At 42.3% G+C, this 24,640-nt stretch overlaps 1 protein-coding gene and 1 pseudogene across 4 annotated transcripts in view; one reads left to right on the forward strand and one right to left on the reverse strand.

Annotated features, from left to right (window-relative positions):
- Positions 1-1,892: 1,892 nt before the first annotated feature.
- TRMO (tRNA methyltransferase O) overlaps positions 1,893-24,640 on the reverse strand; it is a 42,489-nt gene continuing 19,741 nt past the window's right edge. Inside the window, exon 6 of one of the 4 annotated variants that reach the window (XM_078061502.1) lies at positions 1,893-2,691. In XM_078061502.1, the coding sequence (XP_077917628.1) occupies positions 2,673-2,691 (19 nt within the window). In that variant the 3' untranslated portion in view covers positions 1,893-2,672. Of the gene's footprint in view, positions 2,714-7,693; positions 13,832-21,610; positions 22,465-24,640 lie in introns of those variants that run through there. The other 3 variants (XM_078061501.1, XM_036077498.2, XM_036077495.2) reach the window with 3 other exon arrangements.
- Positions 11,938-12,477, forward strand: LOC118526299 (ubiquitin-conjugating enzyme E2 C pseudogene; annotated as a pseudogene).

Raw genomic sequence — 24,640 nt, forward strand, 5'->3', positions numbered from 1 at the left:
AACTTCACAGCAAAGAAAATTACTAGGGACAGAGAGGTACATTACATAATACCAAAACAAACAAACAAACAAAATAACAAAATAAAAATACCCAACAAGAACACTTAGAAATCCTAAATGGGGGCCATCTGAGTGGCTCAGTCAGTTAAGCCTCTGACTCTTGATTTTTGGCTCAGGTCATGATCTTAGGGTTGTGAGATCAAACACTGCATTGGTCTCCACACTCAGCTGGGGTGTCTGCTTGACATTCTCTCCCTCTGCCACTCCCCGCCTCCCCACTCTCACTCTCTCTCTAAAATAAATAAATAAATCTAAAAAAAAATCCTAAATGGATATGCACCAAACAACAGAGTTACAAAATATGTGAAGTGAATTGATAGAACTGAAAGACAAATTCACAAATAGAATTGGAGACTTCAATATCCCTCTCTCAATAATTGGTAGAACACCTACACAGAAAATCAGAAGGATATAGAACAACTCAACAATACCAAAATAGGATCTAATTAACACTTGTAGAACTCCACCCAGCATCAGTAGAATACACATGCTTTTCAAATGCCTATGGAACATGTACCAGAATAGTCCATATCCTGCGCCGTAAAAAAAAACCCTCAACAAATGTAAGAGAATTGAAATCATATAGAGTAAGCTCTCCAAAGTTCTCTGAGAAAGATATCAGGTAGATCTCTAAACACTTGGAAACTACACAGCACACTTCTAAAAACTCAAGGGTAAAAGAGGGGTATCTGGCTGGCTCAGTCGGTAGAGCATGCAACTCTTGATTTTGGGGTCATGAGTTCAAGCTCCATGCTGGGTATAGAGATTACAAAAAACGAAAAAACAAAAAAATCTCAATGGGTAAAAGAAAAAGTCTCGGCGAATTTTTTTTTTTAAACATGAAAGTGGAGGCACCTGTGTGGCTCAGTCAGTTAAGCGTCTGCCTCCAGTTCAGGTCATGATCTCAGGGTCCTAGGACAGAGCCCCACATTGGGCTCCCCGCTCAGCCAGGAGTCTGTTTCTCCCTCTGCCCCTCCACCTGCTCGTTCTCTCTCTCTCTCTCAAATAAATAAATAAAATCTTTTAAAAAGAAGAAAATGAAATATAATATATAAAAAGTTATGGGACACAGCAAAAGCAGTGCTGAGAGCGAAATTTATACACTAAATGCATACACTGGAAAAGAGGAGAAATCTCAAATCAATAACCTAAGGTCCTACTTCAAGAAGATAGAAAGAGAAGAACAAAATAAACCCCAGTGAATAGAAGGAAGGAAATAATAAAGAGCAGAAATTGGAAACAAAAACAATAGAGAAAAATCAAGGAAACAAAGAGCTGGTTCTTTGAAAAGATGACTAAAATTGACAAACCTCTAGCAAGATTGATTAAGGGAAAAAGAGAGAATAGACAAATCACCAACATCAGGAATGAAACAAAGGATATCTCTACAGACACCACAGACATCAAAAAGATAATAAGGGAATTCTATAAACAACACAAAACACATAAATTTGACAACTTAGATAAAATGGACCAATTCCTCAAAAGACAAAAATTACTACAACTCACCCAATATGAAGTAGATCATTTGAATAGCCTTATAAAGATAAAGAAGACTGAATTTGTGATTTTTTAAAACTTCCAAAAAAGAGATTTCTGGGCCCAGATAATTTCACTGGAAAATTCCACCAAATTTTTAAAGAATTAATACAATTATATACTCTCTTCCCTGAAGAGAAGAAAAAGAAATATGTCCCAATTCATTTTATGAAGTTAGTATTACCCTGATATCAAAATCAGATAAAGGTTGTATCAAATATACATGTATATTTATACATACATATAAACTATATACATACCTATATAAACTATAGACCATCAGTCCTCATAAATATAGACAGAAAAGTCTTTAATAAAATATTAGCAAACAGAATTCAGCAATATGAAAAGAATTACAAGTATGGCCAATCAGATTTTATTTCAGAGATGCAAAGCTAGTTCAATATTTAAAAATTAATCATTGCAGTCCACCATATTGACAGGCTAAAGAAGAAAAAATCGTAATTATATCAATCAATGCAGAAAAAGCATTTGATAAAATTAACACCCACTTATGATAAAAACTCTCAGAAAAATCGGAAGAAAGACGAACTTCCTCAACTTAAAATAAAGAATGTTTACCAAAAACCTATAGCTAACATTATACTTAATGGTGAAAGACTATTTTTCTTGGAATCAAGATCACGGCAAAGATGCCCAGTCTCATTGCTCTTGTTCAACATAGTACTGGAAGTTCTAGCCAATGCAAAAAGGCAAGAAAATGAAATAAGAGGCATGCAGATTGGAAAAGAAAAAATAAAACTGTTCCTATTTTCAGATGACATGATTATCTACTTTGAAAAACCCAAAGACTCTACAAAAAGAAAAGAAAAAAAAAAAGGGAAGGGAAGGGGAGGGGAGGGGAGGGGAGGGGAGGGGAGGGAAGGGAAGGGAAGGGAAGGGAAGGGAAGGGAAGGGAAGGGAAAGGAAGGTGGGTGCCCGGGTGGCTCAGTGGGTTTAGCGTCTGCCTTTGGCTCGGGTTGTGATCCCAGGGTCCTGGGATCAAGGCCCGCGTCGGGCTCTCTGCTCGGCGAGGAGCCTTCTTCTCTCTCTCCCTCTGTCTGCCGCTCTGCCTACTTGTGCTCTCTCTCTCTGTCAAATAAATAAATAAAATCTCAAAAAAAAAAAAAAAAGGAAAAGAAGGAAGGAAGGGAGGGAGGGAAGGAGGAAGGAAGGAAGAGAAAGAAAGGAAGGAAGAAAGAAAAGCTCTTAGAACTAGTAAGTGAGCCCAGCAGGGTCACAGGATACAATGTAAACATACCCCCCCCATAGATTTCTATGTACCAACAATGAAAATGTGGACATTAAAATTAAAAATACAATCACTCAAAAATTTATATGTAAATCTAACAAAACATGTACAGAACTTGTATGCTGAAAACTCCAAAATCCTGATGAAAGAAATCAAAGAAAATCTAAAGAAATGGAGAGACATGCCATATTCATGGTTGGAAAACTCAACATACGAAGCTATCAATTCTCCCCAAATTGATTTACAGATTTAATGTAATTCCTATCAAAATCCCAACCAGAGCTTTTATTGATATAGACAAGATTCTTCTAAAATGTATGTAAAGGTAATGGAATTAGAATAGTGAAAATAATTTTGAAAAAAAGAATAAAGTATATCTTGTTCAGTTTGGGCAACTATAACAAAATACCGTAGACTGGATGGCTTATGAATAATAAGAATTTATTTCTGACAGTTCTGGAAGCTGGAAGTCTGAGATCAGGGCACCAGCATGGTTGGGTTCTAGTGAGAGCCCTCTTCCAGACTGCATTTTGCCAACTTATCATTGTATCCCCATGTGGTGTATAGATGATGAGAGGGCTCTTCGGGGTCTTTTTATAAGAGCACTAATCTCATTCATGAGGGCTTCACCCTCATGGCCTAATCACCTTCCAAAGCTCCCACCTCCTAATACCCTCACATTGGGGGATAGGACTTCAACAAAGGAATTTTGAGAGGACATAAACATTTAGTCCATTGCAAAGTGAGAGGAATCATTTACCCAATTTCAAGACTTATATACTATAGTATATACTTATATACTATAGTAATCAAGAGTGTGTGGTACTAATAGAGGGAAAGACACATATCAATGAAAAAAATAGAGAACCCCAAAATATACCGACACAAATATCACCAAGTTATTTTTGACAAAGGTGCAAAAGCAATTCAATAGAGGAAAGATGGCCTTTTCAACAAATGGTGTTGTAGCAATTGGACACCCACAAAACAAAACAAAACAACAAAAACACCTCAATCTAATTCTCATACTTTATATAAAAATTAACTTAAAAGGGATAATAGACTTAAACAGAAAATGTGAAACTCTAAAACTTTTAGAAAAAAGATGGGAGAAAATCTTTGGGATGTAGGACTAGGCAGACAAAAAGTTTCTTAAACTTGGCAGCAAAAGGGGGCGCCTGGGTGGCTCAGTCGGTTAAGCGGCTGCCTTCGGCTCAGGTCATGATCCCAGGGTCCTGGGATTGAGCCCCGCATTGGGCTCCCTGCTCGGCAGAGAGCCTGCTTCTCCCTCACCCTCTGCCTGCCACTCTGCCTACTTGTGCTGTCTCTCTGTCAAATAAATAAATAAATAATATCTTTTAAAAAAAACAAAACAAACTTGGCAACAAAAGTACAATCCATAAAAGAAAAAATTGCTAAATAGGACTTTATTAAAATGAAAAACATTTGTCTGTGAAAGACTGTTAAAAGGAAGAAAAGATAAACTACAAACTGGAAGAAAATATTTTCAAACCACAATTTGACTAAAGACTTAGATCTAGAATATACAGACAACTCTCAAAACTCAACAATAAGAAAAAAAAATCCAACTAGAAAATGAGTAAAAGAAATATTGCACCAAAGATGATATACAGATGGCAAATAAGCACATGAAAAGATGTTCAACATCATTAGCCATTAGGGAAATGCAAATTAAAACCACAATGACATATCACTGCATACTTATCACAATGACTAAAATAAAACAAATAGTGACAACACAAATCCTGGCCAGGAGTCAGAGAAATTGGATCACTAACAGTGATGCTAGTCTGGAAAACAATTTGGCAGTTTATTATAAAGCTAAACATGAAACAACCATACACTCAGCAATTGCACTCTTGGGCATTTATCCCACAGAAATAAAGACTTACGTTTACACTAAAACCTGTACAGGAATGTTTATAGCAGTTTATTCATAATAGAAAAAAAAACTATAAAAAAACCCAGATGTCTTTCAATGGGTAAATAGTTAAACTCTAGTACATCCATACCATGGAATATTACTTAGCAATAAAAAGGAATGAATTATCAATACACACAATAACTTGGATGAGCCTCTATAGAATTATGCTGAGTGAAAGAAAAGCCAATCCCAATAAGTTACATGCTGTATAATTCCATTTATAGTATCATTTTTTTTTAAAGATTTTATTTATTTGACAGTGAGAGATACAGTGAGAGAGGGAACACAAGCAGGGGGAGTGGGAGAGGGAGAAGCAGGCTTCCCGCTGAGCAGGGAGCCCGATGCGGGGCTCGATCCCAGGACCCCGGGATCATGACCTGAGCTGAAGGCAGATGCCTAACGACTGAGCCATCCAGGCGCCCCAATATAGTATCATTTTTGAAATGAAAAAATTACAGTAGTAGAGAACAGTTTAGTGATGCCGTGCTGTTCAAGGATCTCTCTGTATTATTTTTGACAAGTGTATATGAGTCCATAATTATCTAAAGGTATTAAGGTTTAATATAAAAATATGTCAGGTTAATAAAATAAACCTGACAATATCAGTGATAATATCCCCAGACAAAATATATTTCATGGCAAAAAAGAAAAAAACCCTCACAAGAAATAAGGTGGGTCACCTTGTAATAATAACACTTTCAAATCACCAGGAAGATAGTAATTCTAAACTTGTATGCATCTAACAACATAACTTTAAAATACAGAGCAAAAGTTGGCAGAACTAAAAGAGATTTTAACAAATACACCATCACAGAGAGCACATCTCTCTCAGTAATAAAAGATAAAGCAAACAAAAACTATCAATAAGGATAAGGAATACTTGAACAACTCAGTTAGTAAGCCTGTCATTCATGGAATATGGCAACCAGCAAAAGAAGAAAACACATTCCTGGGAAGCCTGGGGGTCTCTGTTGGTTAAGCATCTGCCTTTGGCTCAGGTCATGATCCCAGGGTCCTGGGATCGAGTCCTGTATGGGACTCCTTGCTCAGCGAGAAGCATGCTTCTCCCTCTGCCTGCTCTGCCTGCCACTCCCCCTGCTTGTGTTCTCTGTCTGACAAATGAATTAAAAAAAAATCTTTAAGAAAAAAAAGAAGAAAACACATTCCTTGTTTGCACACTTGGAACATTTACAAATACTGACCAGGTGCTAACCTACAGAAGAAGACGCAAAGGATTGGTGTCAGACCATCAACTCTGACCATAATGTATTTAAGTTAAGAATCAATAACAAAAAAATAATTACAGAACACTACATGTTTGAAAAATTTAAAACAATTTTAAACAACTCAAAGAAAAAAATCTTACAGAAATTGAGAAATATTTAAGATCAAACCATGACTAAAATATCGCATATCAAAACCTGAGGGATGGAGCTGAAGTGGCATTTTGAGGGAATATTAGAGCCTTAATATCTACCTTAAAAAAGAAAGTATTCAAAGGCACCTGGCTGCTTCAGTAGGTTAAGCGTCTGCCTTCAGCTCAGGTCATGATCCTGAGGTCCTGGGATTGAGCCTACGTTGGGCTCCCTGCTCAGCAGGAGAGTCTGCTTCTCCCTTTCCCTTTACCCCTACCCCTGCTTGTGCTCTCTCTTGCGCATGCGCTCACTCTCTCTCTCAAATAAATAAATAAGTAAAATCTTATTTAAAAAAAGAAAGTATTCAAAATTAATTAGCTAAGCATTCTAATATTAGAAATTAACAATTTTAACAATAATAAATCCCAAAAAGTAGAAGATAAATAGATAAGAGAAAGAATACAATATAAAAATACAATAGAGAGATCAACAAAAGTAAACTCCGTATTTTTGAAAAGCTTAATGAACTAGACAAACTTCTGATGAGATTAATAAAAAGAGAAAGAGATTGAGAGAAAGAAGGAGAGAAGACTCAAATAAATACAATTAGTTAAGGAAAAAACATAAACACAGATGCAGCACATCTTGCAAATGTACGTCAGAAGATGTGTACAAGAATATTCATAGCAATACATTCATAGTACTAAATAACTGGGAAAAAACCCCACAAATATCCATCAAATCAGAGTGCATAAATAATGGTGTATTCATACAATGCAATACTGCTTGGAAGTGAAAATGAATGAACTATACCTAGAAACATCAAAATGGATGAATCTTTTTTTTTAAGACTTTTAAAAAAAAATTTATTTACTTATTTGACAGACAGAGAGACATCAAGACAGGGAACACAAGCAAGGGGAGTGTGAGAGGGAGAAGCAGGTTTCCCGAGGAGCAGGGAGCCCGAAGTGGGGCTCGATCCCAGGACACCGGGATCATGACCTGAGCCAAAGGCAGACGCTTAATGGCTGAGCCACCCAGGCGCCCCCAAAATGGATGAATCTTAAAAACAAAATGTTGAGCATGATAAAGAAAAGGCACAGATGAATACATGCCTTACGATTCCATTCACAAATATGCTAAATGGATAAAACAAAACAATACAGTTCTTGTTTACAGATTCACACATATAGGAGTGATATTAGAAATTTGCTGACTATTCAGAACAGGCACCAACCAGAGTGGACACCCAGCCAACCCAAACAGACACCAGCTGTAAACAGTGGGAAATGCTGTATCTGAGCAACAGGCTGAATGTCAGTCCTCCGTACCATCATGGTACAATTACAAAGAAATACATGAGAGTGATTAGCACAAAATTCTTGTTAGTAGTTATCTTGGTCTGAGAGGAACTAGGAAGCAATAGGGGAGAGGAACCACAGGGGGTCTACGATAATTGTTCTGATCTCTTATGTCGGGTGGTTGGTTCAAGGATGCTCCTTTTATGATGATGATGATGATGATGATGATGCTCCTTTTATGATGATGATGATGATGATGATGATGATGATGCTCCTTTTATGATGATGATGATGATGATGATGGTGGTGGTGGTGGTGGAGGAGGAGAAGAATATTGTACCAACTTTCTCTTTTATATGTTTGATATATTTCACCAAAACCTTTCTTTTTTTAAGAACACTGGATTTAGGTTCAAAAATCTTGGGTTCCACGTTCTATATAAATTTCTTACTAACTAAAGCTCAAAAAGTGTGACCTAACCACCTATGGTAATGGACTCAAAACTGGCCTCCTGAGTCTAGAGCTCACTCTTTTACACCTGTTTCCACTGCAGAGCTTCCTTTAAGTTCCATTCTCATGAACGTGAATGGTTTGTCAAATGTAAAAGTTGTTGAACCCAGGGCTGCCATGGTGTGTGACTCCAGGGTCACCATGCACACAACTGTCTATGGAATTGGTCTTCCAGCCAATGGAAGTGGCACTCCTTGGGTTTCTGTAACCTGGTGCTACTAGCTCACTGGAAGAGAACTTCTTAAAAGAGAAATTTGCCACTGGTTCAGGACAAAAAAGATTGTCTATGGCAACAAAATCATTAGACAGGAGTTTAAAAGGTTAAAACTTCTAAATCCAAACCAACCTCCAACATCTAGTCCATTTCTTTATAATAACTGTTGTCATGGCCCAAATTTTACCCTTTACAAAGCATCTTCGCACCCATTATCCCAGGCCCACCCAATCAGTGCTTCCACTGACCTAATTCACAACTGGAATTGGGGCTCATCTCTTTCAGCTTTGGCAAGTTGCTCAGTGACATTCCCTGGGGTGCCTCTCTCTCGTATGGCCCTTGGGATAGTCCAATCTGTAGCCCACTCACATCCAACATCCCCCAAGGCCCTTACAGAATCTCCCCAGTAGAAATGGATCTTTGCTACCCCATAAAAGCACTACATTGGGTGTTTGTCTCCATACATTTGAAGCATCTAGCAGATTCATCTCTTTACCCCTCTGTTCTTTAGGATTCCACTAACCAGTTTTTCAACCTCAGCACTATTGAGATTTGAGTCCAGATAATATTTTGTTTTAGGGGACTGTCTTATGCACTGTAGGACATTTGGCAGTATCTCTGGCCTCTACCCACTAGATACCAATACCTCCTCCCTTCTTCCCTACCCCCATCCCACTGTGACAGCCAAAAGTATCTCCAGACATTACCAAATGTCCACAAAGGGTTAAAATCATCCCTTATGGAGAACCACTGCTCTAGGCTATGAGCACCTTGAGGACAGAGCAGTGACTTATTCACTCTGTATCCCGACTGTCTAACATTGTCCTGGCACAGAGGAGCTTACCAGTACAGAAAAATCACCTACTATGTGCCAGATATAGTCTGATATAGGTCAGTGTTGACCCTCCAGTCATTCAAGGCCACCTTCTTGTTTTTTTGCCATATCTTCATGCAAACAATACTAATATTTGCTTGATATTTTCCTTTACATTGACTCATTTTATCCCAAATCAGTCACTCAACATGGTACCTACATACGGTAAGTAGGTACAGCACCTGATACAGAGAGGGTGCTTAGTAAATATTTGTGGACTCTAAGTGAATTTCCTTTTCCAGCTCTCAGTATCGGCTTCATGGAAAAAAACTGATTCCTTGATTACCTACCTAGTCAGGGACCTCTCACTTCTGTAACGAATAAACCCCCAGAATTTTGAAATTTTGACACACAGGATTTTATTTTCCACTTGTAAACAGTCCATCTAGGGTGTTCCCGATCGCCAGGTGACTCTCCATGTGGCAAATGAGCACCCTCTTCTTCACAGCGAGGCCCTGAAGTGACACACATCACTTACACTCACCTTCCACTAGTGAGAACCACTCCCAAGACCCCAGCTCAGTGCAAAGGGGCCTGGAAAACAGAGTCATTAGCTGGCCAGCTTCATCCCAGTGATGCCTCAAAACTGTGGAACTAGGTGCGCCATCTTGGTGGACAGCTAGCTGGCCTTGCCTCAGCTCATGTAAGGTATTGTCAGCTCACATCTCAGACACTTCTTTCTCCCCCAGAATGTCCCCTCCAAAGCATCCTATCATCCAGGCCAGCTAACTATGCTAACTAATGTAACCAAGAAGAACAGAAAAGGGAAATGCTTATCTACAATGGGTTCCCGAATCAACATGCCCTCCCATCTTTTCCACCTTTTGCCATTAGATAAACGGTAAAAACAAGTGAGGAGAAAAAAATCTACTCAGGATTACCCACCAAGTCAGGGGCAGTACAGGACTCTGAGCTGTCTGTCTACACTAGGATGGCAGCAATGAGGCCCATCTACCCACCTTCCATGGAAGCAGCCCGGGAATTAGTGCGGATGCCTACGCCCTGCTCTGGAGTTCCTGACACCTCTTCTTGGATCTAGGCCCTTTCAAAAGGAGCATTTCAAATAGGAGCCATCAACACGTACAGAGGGTGGGTCTTAATCCACAGAGGATCATTAGCTTCACCCAAGTGATGGGACATCCATCAGCACCTCCCATTCTTCCACCAATTATCTATCTGCTAATTATCTGGGATTAAGAATTGACATGGAGCGACATGGTCATTAACCACATATTTGCACGGCTTATTCATGTTAGTGGGGCTGCTCGGTCTAACCGAGTCTAATTGGACACGCCCACAATGCTGCACAACATATTTACATCTACTTGGCTGTCAGCAGCGAATAAAGGATGGTGGGATGTGTTTACTTGCAAAGGGACTTGGATCTTGGCAAAAGCTTTTTTGCAGGCATGCTGGGCGTCTTGGCTTTCTGGCAGTACGGACTGTGGCTTAACTCAGAGCACACAATTATTTGTCAAACATTTGTTAGCTCAAGCACTGTAGCAGACACAGCACTGGCCCTAGGAGGTTTCACAAAGGTGAATGAGACACTGTTCCTACCACCTTCAAGGTTTATCTCCAGTCAAGGAAACACGCAAGCAGAGGGAACTAAGAGCTTTGAGAGAAGGAAAGCAGAATGCCATGGGAATGCAACACCAGGAAAGATCTGGTTGGTCTGAGAAATCAGGGGAGGCCTCACAGAGGAGACGGCATTTTCAGCAAAAAGCCAGATAGAGAAAGGAATTCTAGGCGGAAGGAACTGCAAAAGCATGGGCACAGAGATGTATGAGGAGATCAAGGAGTGACCTAGTGTGGATGACACACATGTCACAGGGGGAAGGAGGTGCCTGGTAGACTGGGTCATGCCACTGAGAACACTGAATGTTCTGCCAGGGTTTGGAAATGTTTCCTCTGGGTACGAGGAACATGGAAGCAATTTTGTTTTGGTGTGTATGTGTGGGTGGGTGTGTTTTAGTAAACTTTTTTTGAAATATAGCATACATACAGAAAATCATAAACATTTTCACAAACTGACCACAACTATGTAAGTATCATCCAGCTAAAGAAACAAATCATTACTAAAACTCCCAAAATCCCTGTTGGCCCCCTTTTAGGAACTACCCAATCACAGGACAAACCACTATCCTGACTAACATCATACATTAGTTTTCCCTATTTTCTTGCATTTGGCTTCTTTCATGCAACATAATGTTTTCAAGACTCGTCATGTGGTTCTACATAAATGTATTTTGTTCTTTATCATTGCTAATATGCCATTGTGTGAATGTATCATAATTATTAACAAGCATTGGGTAGTTCCCAGGTAGGGGCTGTAAATCTTGCTGCACATGTCTTTTGGTGCTTGTCTGGATGTATACATTTGTTGGGTACCTACCTAGCAGTAGAGCTATAGGGTCATAGGGTATGCACATATCTATGTGAATAGACACAGTTAGTTTTGCAAAGTTGTTCTGTCCATTTACACTCCCACAGGCAATGCATGGGAGTTCTGGGAATTCTAGATCCTTGCCAACACTTGATATTGTCAGTCTTTTTTACGTTTTATGGCTTGTTTGTTTGGAGGGGAGTGCCACGATCCCACCCAGGCTGAAGGCTAGTCACTCTGGCGGCAGCACAGAGTGGGGTGGTTAGAAAAGAGGGAGCTGGCATGAAATGACCCGTCATGACGTCAAACAGTAAGGCCCAGGAGAGGGGTAATGAAATCAGTGGCGATAGAACTAGAATAAAACAGGCTGATAAAAAGAGGCACTGAAGGGGTGAATACACAGAACATGAATGCAAGGTAGAAGTGGACTTAAGAGGGAGATGGAGGGGCAGTTGCAGTAGTGCTCTCCGAGTTCCTGTCTCCCTCCCCATGCCACCCGGGATGGCCTCCCAGAACTGCGACCCAGCTGCCACCAGCGTTGCCGCCGCCCGCAAAGGAGCCAAGCCCAGCGGGGGCGCCACCCGGGGCCCCATGGGCAAGAGGCTACAGCAGGAGCTGATGACCCTCATGATGTCTGGTGACAAAGGCATCTCTGCCTTCCCTGAATCCAACAACCTTTTCAAATGGGTTGGGACCATCCATAGGGCAGCAGGCACAGTGTATGAAGACCTGAGGTATAAGCTCTCCCTGGAGTTCCCCAGTGGCTACCCTTACAACGCGCCCACGGTGAAGTTCCTCACACCCTGCTACCACCCCAACGTGGACACCCAGGGGAACATCTGCCTGGACATCCTGAAGGACAAGTGGTCTGCCCTGTATGATGTCAGGACCATCCTACTGTCCATCCAGAGCCTGCTAGGAGAACCAAACATTGATAGTCCTTTGAACACGCATGCTGCCGAGCTCTGGAAAAACCCCACAGCCTTTAAGAAGTATCTTCAAGAAACCTACTCAAAGCAGGTCTCCAGCCAAGATCCCTAACTGTCCAGCCTCTCTCTTTGTGTTGTCTTTTTATTTTCTCCTTAGATAGTCTTTCTCTTCATTTCTGTCTAGGACTCTGTATCTTAAGCTGTGGTGTCATTTCTGTTTTGTTTCTGTTTTTTAAATTAAGTCTCTGGTTGAGCCCTTGTGATGAATATATTAAATAAATACATTGGGGTTTTTTTGTTTTTTTTTTTTTTAAAAGAGGGAGATGGAGGAAGGTTTCTGTGTGGGGTGGCTGGCTGGGTGAAGAGTGCCAGGTTTAAAGGCAGGAGAAAACAGCCTACTTTGGGACACGTTGTGTTTGCAATGTAGGATGACAAGATGGAGATGTTCAGTAAACTGTTGCTTAGATGGGTCTGTTGCTACGGGATGAGGTCAAGGCTGGAGACACAGCGTTAGGATTTGTCATCACAGAGGTAGAGGTTGAAGCCAGGGGTGTGGTTGAGATCTCCCAGGGGGGTTGTGCGGGATGAAGAGAGGAAGGCTGAATACCAGTCGCCTACCTTCGGGGAACGAGCAGAGGAAGACGAACGAGAGACAACATTGCTTCCCTGTGAAATGCTGGCAGGGGCTGTGAAGCGTGAGTCAGGCCCTTTGAGCCCCAAGCAGCAGCCTGGGGTCGGTCTCACCAGCCACAATTTTCTCCTGAATGAACTTGCATCACTAACCTCAAAACTGCATTGTGAAATCCGCATCAGATTGCGTACCACTGGCAGCATCCTGGGGACAATGGGACTCGTAGCATCTTGGGCCTGGGAGTCCCGTCCACCTCCACCACATCTCTGCCAATCAGTTAGTTATCCAGCACCCCAGGCAGGGAACTCATAACTTCCCACGGCAGCCATTCCACCATTGAGCAAGTGAGAATATCAGAAAACCTTTTCTTACAAATGCGGTCTCACCAGGTTCAAGTTAAAGGAAAACAATAAAGCTATACTCCAGTGGCAATGACCCTGGGTAGAGTAAGATTCAAAAGGACTCTGTATTCTGGAAAATCTGTTTCTATTAATGTATCCACCGGCATCTTCCTGCTGGGGTTAGGGTCATGGCGTTTGACTCCCCGCAGGAAGCTACAGTGATTTCACTACCATTTGCACACTGGATGGGAATGTGCTCATCCGCTTCAGGCATTCTTCTGGCTTCATCAAGCAGTGAGTACTGCCCTGGAATTTGGCCAGTCTCTCAGGACTCAAGCAGTGCATGCCACAGCACAGATCCACCGGGCTGGACACGCGGGAAGAATGTGCGGCTGCTAGCTGAGAGCGAGCCCACTGCAACAAGGTGGGCACAATGCCATTCTGTTCAACAGTTTTTTCTAAATATTTATCTGCACCCGGCCCTGTGTGGGTCTCTGGAGAAGACAAAGGAAGAGAGATATGGTTAAGAAATGGCTCTCGTCCTTGGGGAAACTGGTGGGAGAAACAGACATGCAAGAGGGAAAGGTGGATGAACTTTTTTTTGCTTTTGCTTTATTTTTATAAGTTGCCAAACACCCACCTAAGCAGCCTCTGTATGATCTGAAATATGGAGATTTATATTCTGGAAAAGACATCAAGGAAAACTGCCCTTGAACCTCAATGGAAAGGGTCTGTTAAAACACCTGACATAGCATAAAACTCCAATATATGCTTGCCAACTAAAAAAACACACATCACTTTCTCCTGACTACAAGACATCCATTCCACTAGGAGACCTCAGACTGAGGATTCTTAGGAATTTTCCAGAATGTACTGACTTTGGAAGTAGATAGCTTCTGTCCAAGATGACAGAATAAGACTAACTTTCTGATTCTACAAAATCCTTTTCCTTTCCCTTTGCCTATTATTATACATTGACACCTCTCTTTTCTCTGTATGATTTCCATTATCTTCATCCTGTTACTTTTGACCCCCTATGATCATAAGGACTGCCTGGCCTACAGGCATGGAGTCCCACTGAACATAGCATATGAACAGGGGGATTAACTTCACAGTAAAGGAGGAATGAGAATGAGCCCATGGCCATGGGATGCACTGCTTGATATCACATACTGCACCCGGAGGAGGAAGCCTCATAGAATGCTGAAACCCTTCTAAAGGCAAAAGGTACCATCTCTAAGGCAACACCCTGAAAGGAAGAGTGTCGTCCTTCAGGACATAGTGTATTCATTGAATCAGAGACCACTCTGTGGTGGTGTGCCCCCAGTAAGAAGCATAGATGCCCTGGGAACCAAGGGGTGGAAGCAGCAGTGGCCCCACTAACCATCAGTCCCAATGACCTACTGTAAGACTCTGTGCATCCCATCCCCACACCTTTGGGGCCTGCCGGGTCACACTTCCTCAATCTCATATGAATCTGGTCAGTTTATTTTAAGTCTTCAGTTGGGACTTTTTTTTCCCCCAGGTGGACTTGACTGGAACTTACTGTTTATTGTTGTTTTGTGGGGTTTTTTTTGTGTGTGTGAGTAAAGCAATAGAAGTTTATTTATTAAGTTAAGATACAGAAAAAGCTCTCAAGAGTGAGACAGGGTTGCGACAGGGTTGCCAACGAGGGCCTTTAGGGTTGGTCTTTTATAGAAAGCTAACCAGGGAACTTAAATCCTTTTAACATCTCTATTGATAACACCTTCAATGGCTTACTTCCTTTTTAGGGTATGGTTAGTCTTTGTTGGTCACAGGTGATTATCATAAAGACACCCAGCCCACATGACCCACCCCGGGCACCTAAAAAACTTACTGTTTTATGAGGGGCACCTGGCGGTCTCAGTCAGAGGAGTGTGTGGCTCTTGATCTCAGGCTTGTGAGTTTGAGCCCCACACTGGGTGTAGAGGTTACTTAAAAATAAAATCTTAAGGACAGCTGGGTGGCTCATTCGGTTAAGCGTCTGCCTTTCGCTCAGGTCAGGATGCCAGGGTCCTAGGATAGAGTCCTACATCGGGCTCCCTGCTCAGTAGGGAGCCTGCTTCTCCCTCTGCCTGCCACTCCCCCTGCTTGTGCTCTCTTTCTCTCTGAATCTGACAAATAAAATCTTTTTTAAAAATAAAATAAAATCTTTAAAAAAGTAAAATAGGGGTGCCTGGGTGGCTCAGGTCAGTTGATTTTGGCTCAGGTCATGATCTCAGGGTCCTGGGATCGAGCCCTACTTCAGGCTCCTTGCTCAGTGGAGAGTCTGCTTGTCCCTCCGCTCCTCTTTCTGCTCATGCTCTCTCTCAAATAAAATCTTTAAAAATCATAAAATAAAATACCACTTCACAAAAGAAAATTAGCTGATTTGCTCATATTCTTGATTGTGGTGATGGTTTCACTGGTATATATGTATGTGTCATAACTCATCAAGTCGTACATTTTAAATAATTTACCTCAAAAGATCTGTAAAAAGAAAAAAAATGGAATAGTGATGTGAAATACATGACCTCAAAAATATTAAGATTTTAATAGGGATTTTGGTAAAAATATAGAAAGTAGGTAAGAAAAATCAAGAAAACTTCATAGCAGTAAGTATAGGCATGATTCAAAATTAACCAAATATATTTTCATAATAACTCTAACTACTCTCTTTAAAAGTTGGAATATCTTAAAGGCCTCTCCCAGTCCTCAAGTCGGGATGGGCTTGGGTGTGCAGGCTGGGGCAGGGCCTTGGGAGAGGGGATTGCTCTGTAAAATCAGGGAGAAGAATGACCATGCTGGGCAAAGGGAGGGTACCTGGCAGAGAAGGGAAAGGGACAGCAGGGTGGGATGCTGTGTGGGTGGAGGAGGGAGAGTTGAGAGCCCTTAGGGGCACAGCAACACAAAAGGGACTTTGGGAGGAAAAGAATTAATCAGAGAGGATTTTGAAGTTGTTTGCCATGGTGTGTGCCCTGGGCCTCTTTCCCTCGGGTCACTCATGCACTGTCTTTAGCAAAGGCTGCATTGCTCACTAGGTCTTTTATATGAAAGTGGATTCTTCTGGGGATACTGAAGGGGGTGGGATGAGGTGTATGCTTGTGTTGATGCAAGACAAAAATAGATTATGCAGAGAAGCTGGAGTTGAAGACTCCAGTATGAATCCCTGGAAATGAGCAAAAATCTCCAGGACAACCCTAGGCCTTCAAAGGCTGTGGAACTGGTGGGGTCCAAGCTGAGCTCTCCAAAGGACTGTTAATATCTAGGTTCTGGGTGGGAAGAATAGGGAATAGCATGAGGAGCTATACATCTGACATGATGATAAAGATGGAGCTGGAAAAGAGGACGGCACACGGGGAGATGGGATTAGAAAGGGCTGGAGGGTTAAGGGGTCTGCTGGGCTGAGAGGCTAGGAGTTCACCTTAAACTCTTTGTCCCCCCCCAAACCACTATCCTAGAGAAACTGGCAGCCAGCCCCCAGCATGGATTGAGTCTTTTTTTCTCCTATCCCTCTTCCCACATTTCTAAATCAATTATGTTTGCCCAGAGAGACAAGTGAGATAGAAACTCTCAGGAAAGAAGAGAGAATCACCCTCGTGTGCAGGGCAGGGCTAGAGTAGAGACGAGAGCTTCTATCCAATACCCACAGACCACCTGTCTGGGTGCTGTACAGGGGTTCTGGGGAAAACCCAGTCATGCAATTTAGGGGCCATGGATTGAATTATTCTGAGAATTCAGAAAACCGGGAGAACAGAGTCCTCAACATTTGTTCACCAGTCACCCTCCCATCTAGGTGTGTTGGCCCGGCCTTTCCTATGTGTTAGGGATAATCTGAGAGTTTCTAATCAGGTGCTAGAGTCCTAGTGCTGTCCTCATGGAGGAGAATCCTACCTTCTGGAGCAAATGCCATTTGAGATTTTGTGCCCTTCCTCAGGAGAGGTCTGCTAATTGAAGAAAATCAACTGAGGACCCTACACAGAAAACCCTTCTCTGAGGTTTTCTAAAAAAAAAGAAAAGAATAGAAAATACTTTTATCCACTTTACAAATGAATAAAAGGGAAGGAATGTAGAGCTCCATTAATGCATTATAGAAAAATTATCCATGAATAATGATCTATCCATGAATAATGCCTAGCAAGGAAAGAGTAAGAATTGAGTCCAAGCCCCTCATTCGTTTCTTTTCTTTCAGCGTCAATGCAGAGGGAAGAAGAGGAACAAAGAGGGAGCATTTGCCTGTCAGTCCAGAGCTCTCAAGAGTTAAACTTATCACAGGGGAAGAGAGGAAAAAATAAAACGAGATCAGAGAGGGAGACAAACCATAAGAGACTCTTAATCATAGGAAACAAACTGAGGGTTGCTGGAGGGGAGGGAGGTGGGGGGATGGGGTAACTGGGTGATGGACATTAAGGAGGACATGTGATGTAATGAGCACTGGGTATTATATAAGACTGATAAATCACTGACCTCTACCTCTGAAACCACTAATATATGTTGATTGAATTTAAATAAAAATAAATAATTAAAAAAAGAGTTAAGCTTAGTCTCTCCTTTCCATGAGACCCAGGTCTACAGTCTCTGAGGATGTCAGCTGCTAGAGCCCACCCCTCTCTGAAAACAAAGCTCTCAGCAAGGAGACTCAGGAAGGAGTCAGAACCTAGAATGTTTTTGGGTTCCCTGCTAGGCCCGTCCACAGGAATGAAAAATGATGGAGCTGGCCAGTGGGTGTTGCCCACTAGGTGGCGGTGTGAGGTGCAGTGGTAGACTATCTGGAGACCCGCCTTTTGGGTCCTGATTTGGGACAAATTGTTTAACTTTCCTAAGGCTCATATTCCTTGTTGAGATTGGCCTGCGTCCCTCACAACATGGTTATGAGGATCTGATGGGATAAAGTAAAAAGCGCTATTCCATACTTGAGCGTGTCAGTTGTTGTCACTGACTGATCTTGTACACGAATGCTTGGGGATCTCAGAGTCCGTAGTGTCCCAAAGGACCATTTTACTCAGCCTCCTAGAAGATCCCTTTGCTGTTCCCTTCACCACATGTGACTGAGTCTCCTGGTGTCCCAGGTTGGAGAGCTTGTCAGAAAGGAGCTCATGTGACATGGGACCTGCCAGCTCTTTGGAAAAGCAGGTATTTATAAGTCTCTTCTTGTTTCCTGTACTTCTATTCCTAGCACGGCCTATGTGATTCCAGGGCTCCACTGCAGCCGAACTTGACATGCGAGGGCAAACTTATAGGGAGGGAATGTGAAAGGAATTTCTGCATGAGAAATGAAAGAAGTGTCATGAAGTCAGTGATGTAGGGCAATGTGACTCCTGCCAGGCCTGCTGGGTCCCCCATCCCCACTCTGCTCCTGGCTGTAGCTTGTACCTCTTATCTTGTGTGGCCACCTGGGCTAACTTCTTAATGAGGGCAGCAAGATCCCTGCTGGGAGAGTCGTGACAGAGTGACTGTAGAAGCTCATCTTCTGATGTTTAGGGAGGCTGGGGAAGATGCTGCCCCCTCTGTGTCCCCTTTGTCTTCCACATCTCTGCCTGAGCCCTCCCCTCTCTCAGAGGCCTGTCTCTGGGGGACTCTGCAAGCAGGTGCATTGAGGTGGTAGCCTCTCCCTCAGTCCTGATATCTAAGAGCTCTTGAATACACAAGTCAGAAAAGGAGTGAATTTCCAGATTATGGAGGAGAAAGAATAGGAGGAGGGGTACTTCCCAAACAACTGAAGCACATCAGTGAAATCTTCTGGAACTACTTTAGTCTCTTGCTGACACATGGGACACTGAAGGCTCCCAACCCTTGTGGAGTAACATAGATAAATGCACAGTCCTCAGTTCCCAAACCCCAAACACTGGAGGAGGGGCGGGAGGCTCTTTGCAGCAGAAATGGAACCAGCTCTCCCAGGGTCTCCCTTCTCTGTACAGAGTCCTTGGGGGCTACTGTCCTGGTCTCTGGACAGGGTTGATCCCACTAGTGTCTTCCTTTGTCTTATTTAGTGGATTCCCTAATGGGTCCAGTTCATATCCAGGCTAAAGAATCCCCACTGGCCTCAGCCCTTACCCCAGGCGCCCCCTTCAGTTTCTCTCCCACTATCTCAGCCCCAGTTAGGGCCCGTGGAGTGTCCTTTCCTAGACCCCAGGATGAAGTACAGACTCTCACCCAAGGGAAATTCAATCCCTGGATTGGCACTTATTGTAGAAGCAGCTGGAACATTTGTGATGTTTGCCTTCTTTTGTTCCAAAGATCTCAGGAAATCTTTAATTCTCTGGCTCCCAACAGTCCTCAGTATAACAGTACAGGAGACTCTCTGTCTCAAGTATCAGGCTCCATCCTTGATGGAGAATTTCCTAGCAAGGAGATCTGGGGGCAGCTGGAGCACCACCTTCAAAGCTTCATCCAGCACTGAGCCCATCTGGCACAGATACAGCCTCACAGCAAACCAGCAGGGACTTCTTGGCCAAAGGGCAAACGTGGATCTTCACAATCCTCTGTCACAAGTGCCAAAGCAGCAGGGAAGGATCTAGACCAGATGACACAGAGGCATCCAGGAAGTTTCCACGGGAGGGGCCTGGCAAAGTGCCAGCTAGGGAATGACCTACAAAGAGTATGGAGCATAGCCCAAGGAAGTGCCCCCCCCCAATAATCTAGTATTTAGAAAGCTACCCCATGAGGAGCCTAGGGTCTGATTCTAAGGAGAGAAAGTGACTTGGTATGCCACTCAGGGAATGACTCACCAAAGGGTTCAAGGGAGAACCTAGACCAGATACAACTGGAAAACACCCTAAAGATTCACTTGGACAAAAGGTTGGGTACATAACTCCAGCAGGAGCCCTTGTAGGTGTGTGTAGTTCATGGCTTGTTGCCAACTGCCCCCTCCTCGAAGTCCTATAGTTAATAAGAAACTGGAAATTTGGCACCTTCATGAATCAGGAACACTGTCTGAATACCTCTTGGAAGATTTCCTTCCTTGATCCAGGCATTAGATAAGTACTAGAAGTCCAGGTTATATGGTTTGGGGTACAGCCGAGGTAGAACTTACCTCTCAAGGTCCTTGAATCCATAAAATTGTTACATTGACAGAGACCCAATCATGATTTCTTCCCAGTCCGCTTTTCTCTCCCAGCCACCCATGTTTCAGGGATGGCTAAGCCAAGGTTGCTTATTAGCTCTTTGAAAGAAACCATTCATTGCACAGGTCTGGAGACAAGCTGATCACAAAAAATGCAGTTCTTACCCTGGATAGTCCTTTCCCTGGCCTTCCAGTGTGAGCAAGGAAACCAGAGGGCCCTGAGATGTTGGTCATGGTTCACACAGGACCCTCAGTCCAAGGAGAAGAGGAGACAAACTTTTGCCCATCATCATGGACAAATCGTGGCACAATGTGACTATATGAAGGACAAGAGAGGCAGTCCAGAGTCACTCCCAGTCAAATGATGGCAGGACATGACCCAAGGGATAAGAGTGGAGTTGTGTACCCACAGACTCCAGCCATGGAGAAGCAGTGCCCCAGAGGCAGAGAACAGAATGAATGTCTGGAGGGGAGCCCCATAGAGGGGAGCATCTCCTTGGAGTTTCCACTTCAGGAAAAGGATATTGGGAGATTAATTTAGGGATTCCCTCAAGGGTCATATAATCCAGGGAGACAGTGAAGTCCAAGAAGACTCCAGCTGCTATATCATAATTGGAAGATGTTCTGAGAGTCAGTGAGCTGAGAGATGCTCAGAAATTGAATGTCTGAGTGGCCAAGGGGCTCCAGTGGCCAAGTATTGCCCCCACCCCAAGTGTTGGTTGCCCAAGATCTGGAACAGCCAAGCCTTAAAGAGCAGTTTGCTGATGGACTGAGGTTCATATTGGAGGTAGAGATGCAGAGCCAGCATCAGGGTTGTCCCACTGAAGTACCCCCTGCCTTAGATAGCCTGCCTACTTAATTCCCTTGAATCTATAAATCAATTTGAGGAGAGTTGATATGTTAATGATACTATGTCCTCTGATTCACAAACATTGTAGATATCTCCATTTTTTCAATTTCCCTCAGCAATGTCCTGTAATTTTGTGTACAGACATCATACATATTTTGATAAATTTTATCCCTATTTCATAAGTTTATGTAAATGGCATTTTTATTTAAACTTCCAGTTGTTCATTACTAATATATAGAGATAAATTTTATTGTTTTTTGACCTTATATTCCATTTCTTTGTTAAACTCACTTATTAGTTCTAGTGGCTTTTGTCAATTTTGAATTTTCTTCATAGATCTGTTATCTGTAAATAGGAAAATTCTATTTCTTTCTTTTTCTTGCCTTACTGCATTAGCTAGTACCTCCAGTACAATATTGAACAGAAGTAGCGTGTGGAGACATCCTTGTCTTGTTCTTGATCTCAGGGTGGAAAGCATTCAGTCTTTCACCATTAAGTATGATGTTGGGTGTAGGTGTTTTGAGAATGCCCTCTATCAGACTGAGGATGTTCCCTTCCATTCCTAGTTTTGAGGGTTCTTTTAAACCAGGAATGGATATTAGATTTGGTCAAGCGCTTTTTCTGCATCTACTGAAATGTTTTTTTTTTTTAAGATTTTATTTATTTGAGAAAGAGACAGAATGTGCACAAGTGGGGAGAGGGGCAGAGGGAGAGGGAGAAGGAGAAGCAGACTCCCCACTGAGCGGGGTACCCGAAGAGGGGCTGGATCCCAGGACTCTGGGATCATGACCTGAGCCGAGGGCAGACGCTTAACCAACTGAGCCACCCAGGCACCCCAGTTTTTTTCTTTCTTAGTTTATAAATATGATGACTTACATTGATTTTTTTAAAATGTTAAACCAACCACACATTCCTGGGATAAATCTTACTCAGTCATGATGTATTATCCCTTAATATATTGTTGGATTACATTTCCTAAAATTCTGTTTAAAACTTTTGCAACTATACTCACACAAGAGATATTGGTCTGTAGTTTTCTTTCTTGTAATAGTTTTGTTTGGTTTAGGTATCAAGGTAATTTTGGGATCACAAAATGAGTTGAAAAGTATTCCTTTTCATATTTTCAAAGAGTTTGTTCAGAATTTTTTTTTTTCTTCCTAGAAGAACGGTTCTTGATAGAATTCCCCAGTGAAGCCATCTGCATCTGAAGTTTTCTGTGTGAGAAGGTTTTTAAATACAATTTGAATTTGATACAAGGGCTATTCAGATTATTTATTTAACTAGATTTTGATAATTGGTATCTTTCATATTTTTTTATTCATTCATCTCATCTAAGTTTTAAAATTTATTGGCATAAAGTTGTTCATAATATTCCCTTGAACTATCTGTAGAATCTATAGAGGTGTCACCTCTCATTCCTGATATTTTAATTGGGGCCTTTTTCTAATCAGTCTGGCCAGAAGTTTATCAATTTTATTGATCTGAAAGAACCAGCTTTTGGTTTTAGTGATTTCCTCTATTTTTTGTTTTCTATTTCATTGATTTCTGCTTTGATCTTTATTATTTTCCTCCTGCTGCTTACTTTGGGTTTGATTTGCTCCTTTTTGCTGTCATTTATCAGGATTTTAGCAGGTAGCAGAAACAAATGCGTGGATTCATGCTATGCTTATCCAGAAATCAGAGATGTGATTTGAGAGAAAGAGGTGATGAACTCATGTAGTCTGGTTTTCTGGCTCTTTTTCTTCTTCTTTTTTTAATGGAACTGCCATTTGTAGATTCTCCTAGCTAAAAACTTTGAAGTTAGTATTTAAGAATGTTGGTTCTGCAGTTTGACAGACTCTGGATTTATATCCTAAGGGATTTATATCCCTTCCTAGCTATAAAGTAATTAAATGTCCCTGAGCCTCAGTTTGCTCATATGTACAATGGAAATAACATCATCTTTCCTTACAATGAGTTAACCATGTAAAGCTCCATACCTGACCCATAGAGCTTGACAAAACATTAGCTATTATTTACTCTTTCATTATTTTTTATCACAAAAATCTATCCTACCCTAAAGACCACTTCATCATTTAAGGACTTTTTTTCATGTTAACCCCCCTGTTAGATAAACCAGATTTCTACTGCTCCCCTCAAGAGTGTGGTAGCTAAATACTAAAAGCTAGCTTTTGCTTTGTAACAAATCACTCTAAAATTAGTGCTTGAAACAAAATTTTTTCCCCTTATGTTTCTATGTATTGGCTGGGCAGTTTTTCTGGTCTAGGAACACTCAGAGCTAGATGATGTAGGTTACCTTCATTTGTATGCATTGTGACTGGTTCAAGGTCAGCTGAGACTCAGCCATTTATCTCTAATTATCCAGTAGGCTAACCCAGGCTTGTTCATGTGGTAGTAGAAGTATTCCCAAGAGGAGGAGAGGGCAAGCTCTGATGACCAAACTTCTCCCACCTCATGAACCAGTGGACATTTTGTGCTTGACTTCCCTAATTTTATGCCAATTGTTTTCCCCTTATAGTCATTTGCAAACACTTTATACTCATGTTTTCTGACTATATATGAAAGGTATCTTTGAATGTGACGTTTTATCTTGGCCAAGATAGGATATTAGGCAAATAATTAAGAAAGAAAAATCTCCAGTTCTGATACGAGGGGATGCCTAGATAACCTGCCTAACCCCTCTGGGACTCGGTCCTGCCTTGGCTCTGCCAGTTCTCTCTGACCTCAACTCCTCCCCCAACCTAGGCAAGAGCCTGAGCCTCCGAATCATTTGACAGCCCCACTCCACCCACTACACAGGCTCTGCTCTGCCACCTGCCAACACGCCAACCTACCCTTCCTCCAAGTCTGCCCCACCTCCACCTCAGCACAGCCCCCTTACCCCATGGGCACAGCTGATCCCCAGCTCCAAGCTTCTCCTTTCTTGCTGACTGAGCTTCCATTCCTCCGGTGGGTAAGGGCCAGCTCTGGAGATGCAGGAACAGCAATCCCCACCAGTCACATAGCCTGTGAGCTTACTAAATAATGCAAGTAGCCAGAGGATTCAGTGGGTGGAGCTGATGAGTGAACGGATCCTACAAGCAGAGACCCATCCCTTAGTCCAGATTGGATGAACTGCGCAGGCTGGGTGAATACAGGGCTAAGGTGCTCTCCTATGGCTCAGCCCTGTGCCAGCAACACCATCTGAATAGGTGCCTGTTTTCTGCCTGGAGGGACTATGTCTTATCCAAAACCCTCTCTCTGGAAGACAAGAAAACGCCAGTACACCCTCAGGGACAAGCCGTCGAGGCTCAGCCAGTTTACCTGCCTCAAACTGGCTCAGCTCTACAGCTGATGTGTGACCTGGGTGGTTTCTGGTTTTGTGATCCACATGTGATGCTCCAGAAAAAA

The sequence above is a fragment of the Halichoerus grypus genome, chromosome 14 (assembly GCF_964656455.1).
Source record: "Halichoerus grypus chromosome 14, mHalGry1.hap1.1, whole genome shotgun sequence".
NCBI classification, from domain to species: domain Eukaryota; kingdom Metazoa; phylum Chordata; class Mammalia; order Carnivora; family Phocidae; genus Halichoerus; species Halichoerus grypus.